This window comes from Phaseolus vulgaris, chromosome 9 (assembly GCF_051622355.1).
Source record: "Phaseolus vulgaris cultivar YP4 chromosome 9, ASM5162235v1, whole genome shotgun sequence".
Lineage (NCBI taxonomy): Eukaryota > Viridiplantae > Streptophyta > Magnoliopsida > Fabales > Fabaceae > Phaseolus > Phaseolus vulgaris.
Genome location: NC_143506.1, coordinates 2830700 through 2851675, shown reverse-complemented (window position 1 = coordinate 2851675; position 20976 = coordinate 2830700). Strand labels below are relative to the sequence as shown.

The window sequence follows — 20976 nt, the reverse complement described above, 5'->3', positions numbered from 1 at the left end:
TTCGGGGAGGTACCAACCGAAAGTTGGAAGAAAGCTTTTGATTTTGGCTCTTCCATCTAAGTTTCAAATTATATAATGATAAACAAATCCACATAAAAATCTAACTTTAATTTCAACAAGTTTCTTAAATAATAACCAAATTTAGGCTTAAGATGACTATATCAAAGTTAGAAGAATATTTAATAGAAAAAGAAAAGAGAGAAAGAAAGAGTATTGGACACAAAATTCAGGAATATATGCAAAGATTGATATGAAGGAAAAAGAAATACAACAATGGCATAAATTCCCAGGGCAACCAAAAAAGCTGCCTTCCTAATATTGCTATCAATAATGAGAATATTAATATAAATATTTTTATATAAAAAAATGTTATGTATATTATCGAATATTTTTATTTATTAATTGTAAAAAGAAAGAAAAAATAATGTCCAAAATAATAATTGATAAACCTCTTTTTTAGAAGTATTTTTTGGCCGAAACTGCTGAGAGGCATTTTTGGTTTATTACTTCAGAAAGCTCATGTGCGAATCGCCTCTACTGAAGAAGAGGGAGAGCCTCAAAACGGCGTAAGAAACAGCTGAAACGCTCCTCTTTTCGTCTTTCCGCTCCCTCTTTCTCTCTATGTGGTGTGGCTCTTGGTTTCTTCAAAAAGGTACGGGTTGTTGAGTCGGTGTTATAGCCATAAGATGTGTTCATTTTGTACCCAAAACCATGTTTATGCTCCAAATTTCAAAATCACTGCTTGTTTTTCCTTTCCCTCCTCAATTACTAGAATATTAATTACTGTTGTTGTTACTCTTCAAGCTCTGGAAGTCTTCACCGTGAATTCCTCCTTTACTTTGGCGTTTATGTCGGATCCTTCCGACTTTTACAGTGAGCTCAATGTTTTCTCTAATCGGATTTACAGTTATTTTTTTTTTAAAACTGTATCAAATTTATTGGATCATATCCGAGGCCTCTTTTCAATTTTGGGGGAATCATTTTTTATTTTTTTTTCTTGTGTCGCCTGTGAAAATGGTGTTTTCAGGTTGGTACGATATCCGTGATGAGAGTAGAATATCATTTAGAAAAAAAACAAGAATGCTCTTCAAGCTTTTGCCCCTCTTCCTGCATATTCTATAGTTTTGAAGTTTGTGTGTTCATCACTATCACTATTATATTGATTTAGATCTTTTATGAAGTTTATTTGTGTCTTGAAGTGGTGTTCACGCGTTCTCTTAAAAATAAGAAAATACCGACTGTCCTTAGACTCTTCCAGTGCCCTTGTTATTCTAAACTCAGTTTTGTTCTTTCTCTTGTGTTCATTTTATTTGGGGTTTTTTGGGGTTTTTGATTTGGAATTTTGTCTATCTTGAGCAGAATTACTGGTTGAGTAAAGGTGAATAAAGATTTCTTGGGTCATGCTTTTGGTTGTCATATTATTGATTGTTGCAATTGATGGTCTGCCTTTTTTTTATTACTGTTCCAGGTATAGTGCTGTCTTAACCAGTGAATGGTTGTATTTGTTGACGCATTCAGTGGTTATGTTGGTGTAAGAAACTAAGAACTGTTGCTACTTCGCAATGGGTGCTGCTTGTTGTGTTGCTGGCAGAGACAAGACTATACAAAGTGGATCAACCAGTGAAATTTTGCATCGGAATGTTCGATGTTCTCCAACATGGAGCTTTCGGTGGGATCACCGAGGGCGTGTAGCTGGTGAAGATACTTCTATAAATTGGTTTTCTGATGGTATTAGCAGAAATGATGGATCGGAGAATAAAAATGAATCAGCATATGTGTCAGAGGACGGAAGTCCATTGCATAATTATCAACGGAAAAGATGCCAACAGTCTCCAATTTCGGAAGCAACTGCTGTACGCGGGAGAAATTCAACATCAGGTAACCCTTGGGAATTTTGCCTTTTGGTTTTAAACATGAACCTACTTGGGTTGGAGTTTTCTAGAACTGGCTGTTCACTCAGTTTTTCATAGTTCATTCTTCACTTATAATGACCGAGACGTGTGAAAGATATGAAATTTAAGTACATATCTGAAACTTGGAGAAATGATGTCTTCTCACGTATTTTTGTGTCCAAAGCAATCAGATATGAGAACAAATTGTAAGAGCAGAAACCAAAGAACTATCAACTGTTTTTGCTTTATTTTTCTCATTGTTGCTGTAGCAAGAATAGAGGGGTTAGAAATGGTTATTTAAATATGATGGCACCATTAATCTAATACGAGAAATGTACTGCTAGGAATTTAAATTTGACAATGCTAATCAATGTATGAAGTTAAACCATCCACATAATAAACCAGAAGGGAAACGAAAAGAGAAAAGATGATAATGGAAAAGCAGCATCTTTGTTTATTCTGAAACTTGTCTTAGATTAATTTAGTTACAGACTTCCAGCTTGTTAGATTAAGAAACCAGATTTTCAAACAGTTTTAGATCTATTTGGGATGATCCCTATTTTCAGACAGGAGGTGTTGGTGATAGTCTGTAGAAAAATAAAAGCAAATGACTAAGCATGAATAAGAGTGAATTCATTTCAACAACCCTTTTCCATTAAAATAATTGATGAATCAAACATGTTGAGTTTAGTCGGATGCCACCAAAATATTGAAAATTTTCTTACTGTGTCCATGCTTGTGCTCCCTACAAAAATTCAAGGTGGATATTCAATCATTTGCGGTTCATCTCCTTGGCTAAGAAAACACTGGAGATCATTCTTGTATGATCACATCATGAAAGTTATTTATTTTCTTATAAATATTTCGTTTGTATTTCTTCTGAGGATTCTACCCAACAAAGTTAGGAAATAATTCTTAACAACTAGGCTTAGTCAATTTAGCTTTTAGTTAAGGATATTGAAGTTTTTTTGGTTATTTAGATAGGTTAGGTGAGTTGTAATTAGTACTTCCTTCAATAGAACCTGGGAATATAATTTAGGCAACTAAGAAAATAATTATGATGGATAAGGTGGTTCTGTAGTGCTTATTTTGCAGCTTATTAAAATATGATTATCACACTTTAAATTTAACTAATCCAATGGTTTTTTACTATTATTCTGTCAGTTGGTCCCTTTTACACTATCTGATATGATTATTTTGTGATTATTGCAGACCAATCTTTTTCGGGGACTGTTTCAACGGAAGTGAGTGTGGAACAGGTGAGGTTATATTGGTGAATGTGTGTTAATGGGGGTGTATTTAGTGAGAAAACCTTTTTTTATGAGTGAAAAAAAATGAATATTGACATTATGATCAAGATGAAAATGCATGTTGTATGAAGTGACTTTTTTAGGAGTCACGTGACTTTAAGTCCATCCATGTATATCTGTACAATTTCGACTTACTCTTTCATTCAGAAAATATGACCCTTTTACTAGATACGCGCTCCCTCCAACCACGCACACAGATTTGGTATGTGACTTCTTTGTAGCACTTTCTAACTATGAATCACACTCTAGGTGAATGGGCTGGCGGAATCAGCAATAATATCTTGTCCATCTCCTGCAAAACCGTCACTGCCTTCAACATCTCTATCAACATCCTCTCTATCATCCCAATGTCACATACCTCCATCAAACTCGACCCCTTTACGGTGGCCCTGCCATTCCCCAGGATATCAGCTATCAAAGCAAGCTTCTGATAGCCGAATCCCAGCAGTCAAGTCACCCAGCAGCTTCTCTCTGTCTGAAGAGAGGCCAGTGTTTCCTTCATGGAACAATGAGGTGGGTATGCGCTCCCATGGTGGATCTTCAGATGGTTGGTCTATACCTGGTTTTTCTGAGCTGATGGGAACTCCTCACAGAGAAAGGTGGTCATTTGATAGTGAGTCCTTTGGTTTTAACCGTGAAAGATTAAATAGATCCAGTAGTTGGTTTTCAGCTTCACCAGTTGATTTGCAATCATGTGGAATTTGCTCAAAACTTTTAGCGGACAAGTCTTCTTGGAGCACTCAAAAGATAATTGCGAGTAATGATCTTTCAGTAGTTTCTGTACTTATCTGCGGACATGTCTATCATGCTGAATGTTTGGAGAGAATGACATCTGATATCAATAAGTATGATCCAGCTTGTCCAGTTTGCACTTTCGGTGAAAAACAAACTATGAAGTTGTCGGCAAAAGCCCTTAAAGCTGAAATGGAATTGAAGGCTAGAAACAATAAATCAAAGAATCGGATTGTGGACAGTGATATTGATGATGATTCTGGTGCGTTTGATCATTTTAAAGGGAGAGGGTTTAAAGGTAAAGGTCCTGGGAATGACTTCAGTTCCAGCAGGAGAAGCTCCTTTGGGAAACCTTTTCTGCGGCGACACTTCTCCTTTGGGTCAAAGGGTTCCAGATCCATGTTAGATAATCACCCTACAAGAAAGAAGGGTTTCTTTTGGGCAAAATCTAGGAAGGAATAAGGTGCTTCTTGGTTGTTGGGAGGTCAGTGGCATTATCTTTCTTTTCTTGCACGTGTATGTTTATCAGTAGTATCTTATCGGTGACATTATCTTCCATCTGTTGCATGCGTATGTTTATCAGTGGCATCTTTTGCTTATGCCATGCATTGCAATGATGAAATGTGATATTGCTGGTTTTCCATTCTATAGTTCTCAAGTTATTGTACTTCAAGGTCCTTCTGCCTGGTACGATGGAAATCTTCAATAATTCTTCTTTACTAAAACTTTTATTTTTCACTTTCTTTGTAGCAGGTTCCACTGTTGATCACCTGTGCACCCTCTAAAGGTTTGGGAAAAGGACAAGATGCAATTCATGCTTTCGGAGCATCTGTATACACTAATGTGCAATTTTAACTGGATAAGGAGTTGAAGTTACTCTGTAAGAAGACATACAGAAGTATAAGATGAAACATACAGACCTAAAAAATAGTGTTTCGAGACCAAGGGTCTTTCTGCATTGTGTACAGGTTGATTTGTTTATTGCATGGATATAATTCTTATATCCAAATGATGTTCTGTTGTCCATGGTTCTGCTTATATGTAATGCAAAACATTAGCCCTTCGGAGTTTCTGAAGTTGGGCAATGGTTTTCACAGATTGGTTGGTTGCTTTTAATGAAAGAGCAGTTTCAGGATAGCCTATTATCAAATTAGTGTTTTTTGTAGTTAGCGGATCCAATTATATATATATACATTATATTCATATGTGTTGGCTTTAATGGAAGAACGTTTTCAGCACAGCATCCTGTAAATTAATAGCTTTTTTTTCTAATTACATGCATCAATCAGTGGAAGGAAGTTGTGTTGCTTCTTGATTGAACGTAGACTTAAAATTAGTTCATTTTAATAATAGAGTTCTGCGTTCAATTTATTTTTATTTTTATTTGATGTCCTGAGAGTTGTGGGTGTGAGTTTTCCATTTCTTTTTGTCCATTTGTGGAGGATCCTCCACCACTTATCTGTTAATCCAAAAGTTTAAGATAAAACTATCCACAGTTTAATTTTTGATTTATTATTATAGGAATTTTTTCTCTCAACCTGTTAAGTTATATCTTAAATATGACTTCCAAAAATATCTTTAGTTGATTGATGATATAAAGTTTATATAAGTATATTAAAACTAAATTATATAAAATTATGTTTTTCAAATGAGTAATGATACTTTGTTACTCTCATTTTTCATTTACATTCAATTTATAACTTTATAAATTATTATTTTATGATAATACTTTTTATATTTTTTTATTATCAAATATTTTATTATAAAAAGAAATTTCAAAAAAAACTTTTTAAATATATTCTTATTTTTATTTTCACTGTATACGTTATATAGGGAAATGAGAAAAAAAGAGTTATGAAACCAGTTGTATTAAGGATAAAAAAAATTATGACTAATTAAGTGAATGATTAATTAAGATGTATCCATCACCACATATTGATAAGAGCATTCTACATAAATCCAGAAATTGTTCAATATTAGATTATCGTTTCAAACTTTCTTTGCAAAACTGCGAAGAAAGTTGTATATTATTTTCAATTTACTTAATTAACTTTACTTTAAATTTAAATTATTATTATTTTATTTAAAATAAGATTATAATTCAAATATAAAAAAATATAATTAAAACTATAAAAAAGAATTATTATAAAACAATATAATTAATCATATTACATATATAGTAAATTATAAATATAAATAATAATAATAATAAACATAATTTTAATAAATAAAAAATTATATAATAATTATATTAATTATTAAAAACTAAAAATATTATTTAATATAAAAATAGTTTTTATTAAATATTTATAATTATAAATATTTAAATATTTTTTATCAAATTTTATATCATTTTGCATTTTGTTGAAATTAGTTATAATACATTATCAAAAATAATATTTCAATGAAAATAATATTTTAATTAAAAATAATTATAATTTATAAATAAATCCATCAAATTAAACTTTTAACAATTTTTAAATATAAAAATAAATTTGTAAATTTATATTTTTATCAATTAAAAAAAATTAATTTCAATATCATCTATCATATCATTCACAAACTTTTATAAATTTTCCCTACACTTTCTATTTTATTTACCTGAATTCAAACAACCTCATTTTCTTTACACTTTCTCTTCAAATCATCTCAAATTCACTCTCTCAAATCCACTTCCAAATCCAAACAAAGCATTTAAAGAAAAATTGGTGTAAAATACTCATCAAACACGCTTCCAAGTATACCAAAGCTTCATAAATACTTACCAGCGGAATTTCTATTCCATAAGCACTTCAGCAAGATCCTCATAAACAAGTAATTTCCAAAGAGCAGAACAACCATTATGAGCAGCACTTCGCATCTGATTCCTCCACCTGCCACTCTGATTGGCAACTGCAGCTTCGTCAGAGGATAACCTCTTCTTCAACTCCTATATTGTCAACCACAATCGTTGAAACTCGTAAGATACACTGTCAAATCATCAAAAATTGATACCAAACTGGGAACAAGTCCGTACATTCATGGATGCAGTACAAGCATTTACATTACCTTATCCAGGTCTGCAGTAGAGCTACTCTCTTCATCAGGCCAAAGAATCCAAGCCGCAATTCATAGATCAATTGCATCCTGAACATGAATAGGGGGAAACAACACATAAGAATTGTCTAACTTCAAGCTTCACAATTTGTCCAGGTGTGTCCAAACATCTGAATTTCTGAACCGGAAATGCAGGCCTTTTTAGCACCTGAATCTGAATCTTCAAATTCCAGGTGAACTTTCTGACATTTCTTTTCCCTGTTATTTTACTAATTCTGCCCCCACCTAATCCTAGCAATCTCTAAATCTTGGTTAGAGTTAAAAGATGAAACTTTCTGTTTATGACTGCATGTACTCACGGATAAACAATCATCTTTTCCTTTGTCAGAAAACGAAATATCTCTGGGAAGATTAATGTAATACACAGGAGAGTTTTCCCAACAAACGGCTATGCCATGTATTTCAAAGGGGGCAGCAGACTACAATTCCAATCGTTTAATGTAATGGATATCAAAGTAGAACTCTGGCACAGTGTCCCATATTTCCAAAAATGAACCAAGCCCACCCGGACCACTAATTGCATTATTGGGTCCTTTCTTGCTTGAACAACCACAATTACCACTGGTCAAATTTCCATTCTTATGTTGTTCCTCTGTACAATGAGCATGGCACCTATCATGTACACGAGATTTATCCTTTGGTTTCTGAAATGGAGCAAAGAAGTTGGACATGTCTGAAATTTTAGCAAGGTCAAAATTACCATTCTGCTCATCCATTATCGATCTTGCAACTGGAAAAGTGGACAAGCTACATAGCATACTACTGCTTGATTTTCCTTCCACGAGCACCATTAACAGATAATTTAATTAAGTCTTCTTTTTCTTTGTCAAAAGTAAATTTATTAGAATTATCATTGTGATTTGCATCAACAAAATTACGACTAGTGTCAGTTGTGTCACTTCCGAAGGTACTTCCAGCTCCTTGCCGGATATAATCATGAGTAGCAGTAGATAATAGGTGAGGAGCAAACTGTGGGACACTAAACCCAAGAGAGTTAAAGGCTAAGAAAGCAGCATTACTAGCCTCCTCAACTTGATCAAGAACAATCTTGCGAGCACCATTCTTTATCCTTTTTGCTAACCAAATTGTAAGCTCCTTTGGGCAGAAACTTTCAATGAAACAAAATCAACTTATAAAACATGGAAAATGAAAGGCAGCTTCACACACACACTCCCAAGTTAAGAAAATCAATTTAATGAATTAAGAAGCAAAATGTACATAAAAAGATAAACTTGGATAAATTAAAAGTACAGTACATTGATAATGGGCTTTTCTCTAGGAAAAAAATGTTAATTTAGTTAATTTGGTTCCATATTTACAATTTGTCATATAGTTTGATGGGTTGATACCAAATGATGGGTTTTAATAATGTGAAGGTGGCGAAAGCAATGGAGGTGATAGATCAAGGATGGCTCATATAGAGCTATGGGTTCCTTGTAGATGCATGAAATGTATGGAGATTGATTAGTTGAGCCATATCACTTGGAAAAAGGTGAAGATGAAAATCAAGATGTAAAAGGGAGTAGAAGCTTGCAAAAAATTTGGCAGTATTTACTCATATAAATTGATCTTACAAAACACGAGTCAAAGCACCCTATTTATAGGAGATGGTGCCGAGAGGAAGGAGTAAGAGTAGGATGGGAAATACTCAAAAGATAGGCTACTAGGGTATTGACTAAAGTCAATGTCACACCCTAGGAGCAAAGTTCTAGAAGCTAGGTTAACTTCCTATTCTAAAATGCTCTACTCAAGCTACAATGATAACCACACCTCCCATATTATGCTAAAGGAATCCTATTCTACTGAAATTACAAATAAAGAAACTAGCTCCCATGGTTTGGGCTTTACTTCTTGTGGTCCTCTTTGAACATATAAAGAAAAGTTTCTCTGCCATCAGTAGTAGAGTCACAATCTTCTTGAATCCTCTTTGTCATGGACCTAGTTGTTAGGCCTGAACTAGGGCCTGAGCTTGGGCCTCTTCTGATGGAAATCGTTCAGCCACACACAACCCCACAACAAGGAGGATGAAGACCTAAAGGTGGTTTATTGATTTAATTGCAAATATGGGTCTAATTGGGCTTTTGTTTATTTTTGTAGGCCCAATCAAGAGGGAAACTTTAGGGTGAAGGAATGTACAAACATATCCAAGAAGAACTCTAAGTCATCAAAACATAAACTAGAGTTTTGGCTAGAAGAACACTAGAAGACTGAGTTTCTACTGACTAGTCAACATTATTTGGGCCCAAGCTTTATCTTAAATAAATTGTATAAAGTTGTTTAGGATTTCATGGGCCATGTATTGGGCCTAGTAGCATAAAATAATTGGACTGAATATTTGGGCCAAGTAGCATAGGTTTTTGGGCTTGTATTTGGGCAAATAGTAAAATATGACTAGTTAGGGTAACAATTGGGCTTCTTTGAGCCCAATGTAACCCTAAAACGTCTAGGGTATATTGGAGAATGAAAATCACCTTGGCATAGAGCACATGGACGTCCACATGGCAACATAGGAGTGGAGAGGATTTAGCATGGAAGGTGTGAGCTAAACATGGAAAGCATGACTCCACATGGCACATTCTTATTGGAGAGTTTTATTTTGAATTTTCAAATTTTGACTCCAAAATGTTCAGCCCCCTCTCCTATAAATTGAGGTGCTTGACTCTCATTTTTTCAAGATTAATGCATGAGTGAATTGTTGTCCAAGTTTCTAGCCAATTTCACTCTTGTCTCTACCTCTTTAGGATAGACACTTAGTCTTCAAATTTCCACAAGATCAAGTGATTAGGCCTCACCTATCATTCTCCATACTTAGCCTTCAACTTCAAAGAATCCACAAACTCTACGTGAGCTCATTGTCCATTTCAATCCATGAAGCTCCCGCATCTCTCCACCAAGAAAATCCAATCGGAATGAAGCCACAACTCCATCAAGTGGTATCTAGAGCCAAGGTTCTTCGAGAGCTAAGTGTGCCTTCTTCTTTTCATATTAAATTTTTGTGTTGATTCTGGATTCCGTGTTGTTCATCACTTCCATATTGTCTTGATGTTTTTTAATATTTTAAATTAATTTGGTGTGTTGTTTGGAAATTCCAATCGATGCATCTTGTTCAATTGTTCTTGAGCAATCCGTGTGCAATTTTGTGTAGGATTCCATGTAGTTTTTTTGTGTTCTTGTTTTGATTTGCTTTTAAATTGAGTCTTCTTGATGTTTTAATCAGTTCATATTGTTTTGATTTGAGTCATTTTGATTTTTGAATCCAATTCTGTTTTGTCAAGTCATATGCATCCTAAAATGTCATAAATTCTATGTAGTCCTTTTTATTGATAATTTTGGTTGTTTGATTTTAAAATTGAGTACAGTTTTATAATTCTGTTTTTGAGCCTGTGGTGCATTTTAATTTTTAGATTTGAGTTCATGCTTGTGTGATAGATCCATACAATTTCCTATACATCCATTCTATTGTGTCTTTGAAGTTTATTAGTACTGTTTTTAATTCCAGATTAGGTTTCCTGAAATTGTGTTGGCTGAGTTTGTTTATAAAAATTAATTTCGTTGGAGAAAAATTGTTAAACTCTGGATCTGAATAAATTGAAGTGTTAGAAGAAAAGTGCAAAAAAAGTGAATCAAAATTCAAAATAAAAAAATGATAAATCAAATACAAGCAGTGTGCAATTTGGCACGAACAAAAACGGTGAAGTGGCAATAGATTTGAAAAATTGATCACAATTAAGTGTCGCATTGTTTTGGTGTGATTCCAACGCCAAATTTGAGTTAAGATCTTGAACTGTCTGTGGTTTAAATTTCAAATTCAAATTTGAATTATCCAGCTCAACATAAATTGTTTAAGTCACGCATTTTACACCTCAATTTTTCAGTAGTACTGTTTTGGTTTTCTTAATCCAAATCTAGTGTCATTCTTTAGGTTCAATTTGTGTGCCACCTTTTATTGAGTACCTTATTTTTGTTTTCTTGTCATTTTCAAGTTTTTTCATCTATCAACTCTCTTTGTTGTAGTCCAATTTTAAATTGAACTTTTGTTGGTTTAAAATTTTGTTGACCTCTTTCTTGGTGGAAGTGCTTCAAAGGTGCCTTGTTAAGTTTGGAGCTAACATCTTTGGTGAGAACCTTATCACTCAAATAGGTGCAGATTTGAATACTCCAAGTTGAATATCCTTAAGAGGTATAGCAAGAGGACAACAACAATCTTGTACAAAGTCTACACAAAGAGGGAGTGCAAATAGGAGGAGTGCCAAAAAGAAAGGAGTTCATAAAATAGGATTTACTAAAATTTGTTGATCCAATTTTTCATTGTATTTTCTTTTAGTGGTAATTGTTTTAAACCTTGAACAATTAGTGGATTAATGGCGCAATTAGATGGTGAGTTTGTCTTTGAGGTTCTAAGTGCCAAGAAGCCTCACCTTTAGGATTCACCTAGTTTAAAGCTTTCTAGTTAGCAATTTTCAATTGTGTGTTTTATTGCTTTGCATTGTTTTCTTAAATAAAACTTGTGTTTTCATTCTTGATTGTGCTCTAAGTGAATTACTTAGAGAAAGGTTTGTGAAAGTCTTGGATGATAGAATCTGGCTAGGAAAGGCTTGGTACTTAAGTGATCCAAGTGATCCACTTCCCTTTCCTGGAAATCTACCTACATTACTCCACTTATCTTTCTTGTGGTAACTTACTTTTAACACATAACTTTAAACATGTCTTCTCATTCTTCTAGTCCAAATGAAAGTGATAGAAAGTCTACAAAATCTCTTTTAAAACAATTAGCCAGGGACTTTCAATCACTATCATATAGACAATTGCAACATGATGCCCAACTAAAATAAAGGGATGCTCATTTTACTAAATTAGAAGAAGAGTTGAAACTTGTTAAAGAAAAGGATGAATACACCAAAAAAATAAAAAAATCTTCACATGCATCTAGTTCTAGGTTGAATGATTCATATGCTGAGGAGAGTCTAAGAATGAATGAATATTATCAACCTCAACCTAGGAGAACTAGAAGGGAAAACCCAAAGGAAACTAGGTTAGACTTACCTCATTTCTATGGGAAGGAAAATGTTGAAACATATCTAGAATGAGAGATGAAGGTATAACAACTTTTTGCTTGTCACCATGTTAGTGAGGAGAGGAAAGTACCCCTAGCTACCTTAAGTTTCCAAGGGAATGTTATGTATTGGTGGACTTCCCTAAAAAGAGAGAGACATCTCCACAAGGACCCTCCCATTACATATTGGAATGACTTTAGGGGAGCCTTGAGATGTCGCCATATTCCCTCATACTTCAATAGGAAGTTGATGGACAAGCTCCAAAGACTTCATCAAAAAAATCTAAGTGTAGAAGAATATTGGCAAAAGATGGTGTTATATATAATAAGGGCAGGGATTAATGAAGAAAACCATACCACCATGTCTAGGTTTTTAGGTGGTCTCAAACTTGAGATAAGAAACAAATTTGAACTTTGACCTTATAAAGATTTAAATGACTTGATTCAACTTAACACTAAAGTTGAAAAACAAATTTTTGAGAAAACAATCAAGTAAAAAACAAAGTTCATACTCTGTATCTTATGACAAGGAAGAGTTCCAAAGAGGGGAATGGCGTATAAAAGAAACATCTCTAGAACCTTCCCAAAAACTGTCCAAATATGAGCATATCTTATACACTAAGCTAGAGAAATTCAGTGTTTTAAATGTCTTGGTAAGGGTCATTTAGTATCTCAGTGTCCCAATGAAAGAACTATGATCTTAAGGGACAAAGATGAATATAGTAGCCAAGAAGAAGAAACTAGTGAGAGTGAAGAAAATGAGAAAAAAAAGAAAGAAATAGAAAATCAAGAGAAAGTCCTTAGGGACCAAGCTAAGGCGTGGGAGAAGAGTGTTCCTTCCCACAAGGTCATTCAGAAAGAAGAAAAATTTGAAAATAAAATTGAAAAGATACTTCTATCTGAACAAACTTCACTGCCACACTTGCTGAAGTTTGTGAACTACCTTCTCAAGTCAAAAGAATTTTAAAAGAATTTGGTGATGTATTCCCTAAGGAAGGACCCATTAAACTTCCATCTTTTAGGGATATAAAACATCGAATAAATTTAGTTATGGGAGCTAGTTTACCAAATATATCGACTTATAGAACTAATCCTGAGGAGATAGAATCACAAGTTCAGAAATTGTTGGAGAAGGGTTGGGTTCAAAAGAGTCCAAGTCCTTGTGTTGTACCTATTTTGTTAGTGCCTAAGAAAGATGCCAAGTGGAGAATGTGTTGTGACTATAGAGCCATCAATAACAACACCATCAAATATAGGCATCCAATTCCTAGACTTGATGATATGCTTGATGACTTTCATAGGTCCACTATATTTTTCAAGATTGATCTTAAAAGTGGATATCACCAAATAAAAATAAAAGAGTTATGAGTTGAAAACTACTTTTAAGACCAAATTTGGACTATATGAGTGGTTAGTGATACTTTTTGGACTCACTAATGCACCTAACACTTTCATGAGACTTATGAATCATGTCCTTAGGAATTGCATAGGTAAATATATAGTAGTTTATTTTGACTATATGCTAAGATATCACCAACAAGTGAAGGTCGAGTTATCTGTAGGCATCTATAAAGATAAAATTTTATGTGATGTAGTGCCTATGGAAACTTGTCATGTCTTATTGAGACGACCATTGCAATTTGCTAAAAACTACATGCACAATGGTTGTACCAACGAGATTACCATCACACATGAAAAAAATAAATATTTTTTTTATCCTTTAACACCTTCCCGGGTGTTAAATGATCAAATAAGATTAAAACAAAAAATAAAAACTGAAAAATCACTAGCTCTTCTAGAACAAAAGGTAGTGTCTAAAGAGTATAGTAATAAAAATGTAGAACAAAGGAGGAAAAACTTAGAAAAGAAAATTATGTACTCCTCTCTAAAGAAATCTTGTGAAAAGTTGCCAAAAACAATAGAAAAACAAGAGGAATGACAACTTAATAAGACTGATTTTTATGCAACTCCTGAAACTAACTCATTTGATTTGTTTGATGACTCCAATAGATCGACATTTGATCCTGGAGGACGAGCATAGTTTTCAAAGCAGGAATAAGGCTGTTGTTTGATATCAACCCTGTAGATCTGAGGACAAATCCTCTCAAGAAGGAGGGGATGATGAAAACCGTCCAACCACACACAACCCCATAATAAGGAGGATGAATTTTGTTTATTTTTGTAGGCCCAATCAAGAGGAAAACTCTAGGGTGAAGGAATGTACAAACATATCCAAGAAGACATCCAAGTCATCAAAACATAAACTAGAGCTTTGGCCAGAAGAACACTAGAAGACTAGGTTTTTGCTGACTAGTCAACATTATTTGTGGGCCAAGTTTTATCTTAAATAAATTGTATAAAGTTGTTTAGGATTTCATGGGCCACGTATTGGGCCTAGTAGCATAAAATAATTGGACCGAATATTTGGGCCAAGTAGCATAGGTTTTTGGGCTTGTATTTGGACCAATAGTAAAATATGACTAATTGGGGTTAAAAGTGAATAGTTAGGGTAACAATTGGGCTTCTTTGAGCCCAATGTAACCCTAAAACGTCTAGGGTATATTGGAGAACGAAAATTACCTTGGCATAGAGCACATGGACGTCCACATGGCAACATAGGAGTGGAGAGGATTTAACATAAAAGGTGTGAGCTAAACATGGAAAGCATGACTCCACATAACACATTCTTATTGGAGAGTTTTATTTTGAATTTTCAAATTTTGGCTCCAAAATGTTCAACTCTCTCTCCTATAACTTGAGGTGCTTGGCTCTCATTTTTTCAAGATTAATGAATGAGTGAATTGCTGCCCAAATCGCTAGCCAATTTCACTCTTGTCTCTACCTCTTTAGGATAAACACTTAGTCTTCAAATTTCCACAAGATCAAGTGATTAGGCCTCACCTATCACTCTCCATACTTAGCCTTCACCTTCAAGGAATCCACAAACTATACGCGAGCTCCTTGTCCATTTCAATCCATGAAGTTTCCCCATCTCTCCACCGAGAAAATCTAATCGGAATGAAGTCATAACTCCATCATCTTCCATCATAGTTTCTAGGAATAATCAATACTATCTCAACTTATATGAAAATATTAAACTTAAACCAACATAACAGAATTTAGAAAACTTAATCCACAAATCACCTTCTGTGGCCCACGATGAAGACTTAAAGTGTTTTTACTATCTCGGGAATGGATGCTTCAGCAATTGCAAGAGGTGTACATAAACCTACTTTATAGAGTGATATGGCTCGTGAACCATGCAAATTGAATGAAAGAAACAGGGTATAAGATTACTAGTACAAGCAAATAAAATTATACCAAGGAGCCTGTCAAGCAATCACAGAACTCGAGTGTGCTTAGCGCTTACTTTCACATAGGGAATAGTGGTAAGTTCTACAATCTCTGCTAACTCCAAATGATACACGATTTTGAAACTGCAACTAATCCTTCAAGATCTTGCCATCCAAGTCTTTCACAAGACACAGCAACCATAGATGCAAACCTGCAAGCATTCTCTTGAAAGTATTGAACCATTCCCCTAGCAACTTTGAATGCTTCACCAACTTCACCCACAGAAGTTTCCTTCAAAACATCACATTTACACAAGAAATAAAATAAGCTCTAATGAAATTCCAGGGATAATTTTCTCTCTTCTCCCTCTATTTTTATCTAACACCTCAAGTAACTAACTTAGTAGTATTCTAACTATCTTAACTAATTTCTCCTTATTTATGTCATAACAGACATAGTTATCAAAATCTTTTAATTCAAATCTGAAGATTTGATACATTTTTCCTCTCTACCAATTCATATCTAAAATGAATCTTATGTTATGATACATGAATGAATCTATGTGATTATGTATCACCGATACAATTCAATGATCTTACTTATTCATCAATGTTAAGAAAAAAAGGAATATCACTCTTAATAAATATAATAATAGGAGAATAAATATTTTATTCATTTTTTTAGACTTCTTGCACAACAGATCTAAACTCCCCATGTTTCGCTTTGTTTTTTCAGCATAGGTTTTGGCCTAATCCCCTATGTTTGTTTGTATTTTTTTATTTTTGTTTTATGTTATCCTTCATGTGATAGTTTGAAAACAAAATTATCCCTTTTTCCAATAGATATGAGCTTTTTAGAGACTTTTTAACATGTTAATGATGAAAACTATTGTTGAAAAGTCGCGTTAAATTGGGTTTCTCTTTATTACAAAATCAAGGGTGGTTATTTAGGTACACATCATCTGGTGATATGGCTACAATGGAATACATGTAAGTGGGGTGCAAATTTCATCTTACAAATAAATTATGTAAGTTATGTCCAAAGAAAATTCTTAGATAGTAGCAAAGTATATCCTAGATCTCTTGTTGGGTCACCTACAAATGTCACACTCCAAGCTAGAAGTCATGGGCTTGAGGGAGATTGTTGGAAGGTTGTCTTAAACGTGCAATCACCCTTGGGGTTGTCTTAACTGCAATATCATGTGTGGTGGTTAGGTTTCACATCAATAAGTGACATGACTTTAAAAAATTGGGTGTAAACCTATTAGGAACCAAGAATTAAGAAAGAATGACTTTTAATGAATAGGATGAAAAGAAAATTGCATATGAGAGAATACTCTCTTCTAAGGGTTGCCCTTTCCAAAAGCATTCCTCCTTTCTCAGACTAAATATCCAATGCTCAATTTACACAAACAAATTTGAATCCCTCTTATCCTTCTTCCCCTATTTATATCAAACTAACCCATTAATGTTCTAACTATCTTAATAAACTTCTCATGTCCATATATCCTAACAAAACCTTATCTTACAACCTTGTTTTGCGAGATTAAATTAGATCTAAACCTAAAGTCTAAGAACTTTAAACAAGTTTCCTTCATTGTTGATAGAATAAAGGCTTTAGCAATTTTAGTAGTATGAGACATGTTGTGGTAGTCCAATGTACACATTTTGTTAAACGAAAATGTTTTATTAACACCCTCTGCCACTAGCACACACTTGACACCGCTTGCGTGGCATAAATTGACGATGTGGCAGTGGGGTTTATAGTAATTGTGCTGGGAGTGATGTGGTACTAAGGGCAATGCTGATATCTTAGGACATAGGTGTAATAGTGATTCGCATGTATCGAAAACGCTAGCGTTGGAGAGAGAGACAAAAAGGACTAGAACAAACGTCGCAAAATACTTAAACGTCTTTGTTGTACCATCGCCCCATGCTTGTTTCTTTTGTTTATGAATCGTTGAAACTTGCAAGTAGGTTTTACACCGGTTATTCAAACCAAGCGGTGTAAAATATTAAGTCCTATGTTTTTTCACTATATTACACTGGTTAGTACATGCAACCAGTGTAACACTTGTTTTTTAAACTAAGGGGATGTGAGTTGGTTTTAGGTTGATTCATTAGGGGACACTTTTTAGAATTAGGATCAAGATTCTTAAGAAATTAAGGTGAGAAATCTAAGGAAAATTCTCACTAAACATTAACTTAACAAGTGTTAAGTAGATGTGAAGGTTCATTTCCAAAGATAAAAGGAAAAACACAAGTATGGGTGATGAATGAGTGCTAAACATGGTGCGGAAAAATGAACACAAGAACAAGAACAAATTAACCAATTAAAATAGCAAACAACACATTTTAACCGATTAGAATGAACAAGGAAGACATATGAACCGATTCGAATGAAGAACAAAACAACACATCATATTTAGGCATTGAATGGAATGAAAAATGGAATTAGAAGATAAATGATAGGAAGAACTTAAGTGGTTGAAGAAAGGGAAGAGGTACATGCCACTTGGAAGGTGAATAGACTCCAATATAGTGAAAGATGCCACCACTTGAGAGATCTCAAAGACCCACAAGATAAGACTAGGTAAGGAGAACAAGTCTCACAAATTCTCACTCAATTTGAGTATAGTAACTTTACTTGAATTTCAATATATTTTTACATGAGCCAAGAACCTCTATATATAGTGAGGGTTATAAATTTAGTTGGAAAAATTCAAATGAAAACCATTTGAAAATGGAGCCAAAAAACATGTCACATGGAAGGTGTGACTTTGTTTCTTCTTCTCATAAGCCCTAAACTCCTATCCACACCTCCCTTTTATGTTCTACTTAATTCTACTCTAAAGAAATTATAAAAAGATACATCAATTTGTGTTCATCTATTAATGTTTGTGCCCTTGCTCTTAATAATCTTCTGAGGCATGATGGATGATGAAATCATGTGTTGGTCTTTGGGCCTCAGTTTGGGCTTGGGCTTTTGTTGGGCTTGGGCCTCAATGTTAAGAACACTAATAAGAAGAACTTCAAGTGTTGTGGTCCTTGATCATTCCTCCTATTGATGGCATCTTCTTTTGCTTGTTGAAATTACCCTTCAAAGTTGGCATCCATGGTCATCTCTTTATGGATGTGGGTCGTATCATGCCCCCCAAGTTGGAGAGAACTCGACCACGAATTTAGTACTCCTGCATATAACAAAGTCAGTTTGCTATCAAATAAAACAGCGGAAGAAAAGAAACGCAAACTTGACTTAGAATTTGTAAGCGTGGGGAGTTCAGAAAGGGAGGTCCTATAGACAGACCATGTTGGAAAAGATTGTTTGGGAATGATGCTATTTTTTAGAAAAAGTCCTCTTAAATGGTGAAAACCATTATGAGGTACATAAAAATCATCCCTAACATTCTTTAACCAAGATGGTGTGGAAGTAGGAACCTTGGGTAATAAAAAAGACAAAGAAGAAGAACACCTTGGAGGGACAAGTTGAGTCATAGCACAAGTCAACATGATTGTTTTAGTTGATATTATGAGGTACATAAAAATCATCCCTAACATTCTTTAACCAAGATGGTGTGGAAGTAGGAACCTTGGGTAATAAAAAAGACAAAGAAGAAGAACACCTTGGAGGGACAAGTTGAGTCATAGCACAAGTCAACATGATTGTTTTAGTTGATAGGGTATTGTGACTCGGTTTATCATTTCCTTCTTTTGCTTTTTCATTTTCTCTTTTAGTTTTCATTTTTATTTGGTCCTCATGAACCTCTTGGGAAGAGAAGGGTTTTAAGGTAACCTTGCGCCCTTGGAAGGAAAAAGACATTGTATTTGTTAGGCCATCATGTAAAACATGGCGATCATATTGCCAAGGCCTTCCTAAAAGAAGATGAGTTACTTTCATGGGCACAACATCACATAAAACCTCATCTTTATATTTTCCTATTGCAAAGTTTATGAGGACTTGTTTATTTACCATGATTTCACCATCGACACTAAGCCATTATAATTTATAAGGCTTGGTATGAGAGATAGTGGGTAAGGCTAACTTCTCCACAACTCTTGTACTAACCACATTAGTACAACTACCCCCATCTATAATCAAGGAACATAACTTGTTGTTGATAAGGCAGCGAGTGTGGAAAATATTTTCTCTTTGGGTATCATCCAAAGGTTTTGGAATTGTTCCCAACATTCGCTTTATCATCAATAAGTCACTTTCACAAGGTATTTCACAATCATTATCACTAAGGGTTTTAGAAGGGGAAGGGGAGTTAGATCTAGAAGATTTATCACTATGTTCACTTATTACTTGCCTCCCCCCTAACCATCATGGTTCTTGTTCTTGCCGGTTGACTCTAACGACGATCTCACGCCCGCTTGCCTCTTCCTAGGTTCGCGTTTTCCTAGATCGAAGCACTCTGTACCTGCAAAGACAAAGGGGGCGCCTTAGAGGCCGTTTGCACTCCGACGCTCAAGTCAATTTGGGGCCAAGAAACAATATGCGTGTGTAATAGTTCTAATCTTAGAAACTGCATACCTTGTGGGTTTTCTTACTACCCTTTATATAGCCTAGGGTTTCTTCGGTTCCATTACCCGCATTTAGGGTTTCTGGAGGAATGCCCTCGCACCGCTATTACCCAATCTTAGTGTAATCTAGCACATAAGGCTCCCCTTACTGGAGTGCAACCACTCACAAAATGGCTACCTGGGTACCAACTTGTGCACCAAATCTCTGGGGCCATCTGTTCTGGGGGTGCCCTAAGTATTCACATGCCATGCATGCAACCTCCTTGGAAACCCTAACCCTAACGGGCATTAGTGTCTTCCAAGACTCTTCACTTGTGTCGCACCCAGATGCGCTATCCACACCACACGCATGGATACTTCGTGACTTGGGCCTCCCCCTACCTCTGGGCGTTTTACTAATAACTGGTGTGTTTCCTGGGCTCCACCTTTCATGGCCCAATTTTGTTGTTCAAACCACCGATGATCGAGGTCACATCGGCCTCACTCTGTTGTCGAGGATCGATGTCTGATGACACATCGACACTTCCTGGTGATCGACATCTGACGACTGATCGGCACACTAACTTATACCGTTTGTGGGACCCAGCTTATGTGACCCACCATTACTAGCGGTCATCGATGTCCGAGGACTGGTCGGTACAATTCTCTTTGTTGGACAATTTGCGGCTATATGACCAAAACCTAAACATTTAAAAAAAAATATTTGAGATTTTGGTAGGTGATATAGGAGTTGAAGATGAGGGTTTTGAATCCTTTGGTTTGTAAGTGGACTCCTTTTTAAAATTGGAGGGAAAAGTTGAAGTAGATTTTTGTTTATTTGTCCAAGATGTGTGGTAAAAGTCATCATTATGAGAATTTTTAAAAGAGTTTTTCTTTGAAAGTTGGGATTCTACCTTGATGGCAAGGTGAACCAATTTTTCTAAAGAAGTATACTCATAAAATTCTACCACATCTTGGAATTCCCTTTTAAAACCACTTACAAAGCGAGCCATTTTGGACTCCTCACTTTCATGCATGTTAATATTAGTTAAAAGCGTTTCAAGTTCCTTAAAATAAGCATCCACACTTAGCGTGCC

At 34.9% G+C, this 20976-nt stretch overlaps 1 protein-coding gene across 3 annotated transcripts; it reads left to right on the top strand.

Annotated features, from left to right (window-relative positions):
• Positions 1-438: 438 nt before the first annotated feature.
• Positions 439-5174, top strand: LOC137820743 (RING/U-box superfamily protein). 3 transcript variants are annotated; one of them, XM_068624976.1, is made up of 5 exons: positions 439-652; positions 1469-1878; positions 3105-3151; positions 3452-4418; positions 4688-5174. In XM_068624976.1, exons 2-4 carry the CDS (start codon positions 1563-1565, stop codon positions 4394-4396), a joined length of 1308 nt encoding a protein of 435 aa, XP_068481077.1. In that variant the 5' UTR covers positions 439-652; positions 1469-1562; the 3' UTR covers positions 4397-4418; positions 4688-5174. The 3 variants fall into 3 exon arrangements, with proteins under 3 accessions (XP_068481077.1, XP_068481078.1, XP_090151388.1); XM_068624977.1 differs by having other exon boundaries at positions 4685-5174; XM_090295262.1 differs by having other exon boundaries at positions 480-652; positions 1592-1878.
• Positions 5175-20976: the final 15802 nt, after the last annotated feature.

Bases quoted from the DNA above. Each gene is read 5' to 3' on its own strand.
- LOC137820743 (XM_068624976.1), top strand. From the start codon at position 1,563: ATGGGTGCTGCTTGTTGTGTTGCTGGCAGAGACAAGACTATACAAAGT. The intron at 1,879-3,104 runs GTAACCCTTGGG...TGATTATTGCAG, and splicing joins CGGGAGAAATTCAACATCAG to ACCAATCTTTTTCGGGGACT. The intron at 3,152-3,451 runs GTGAGGTTATAT...ATCACACTCTAG, and splicing joins CGGAAGTGAGTGTGGAACAG to GTGAATGGGCTGGCGGAATC.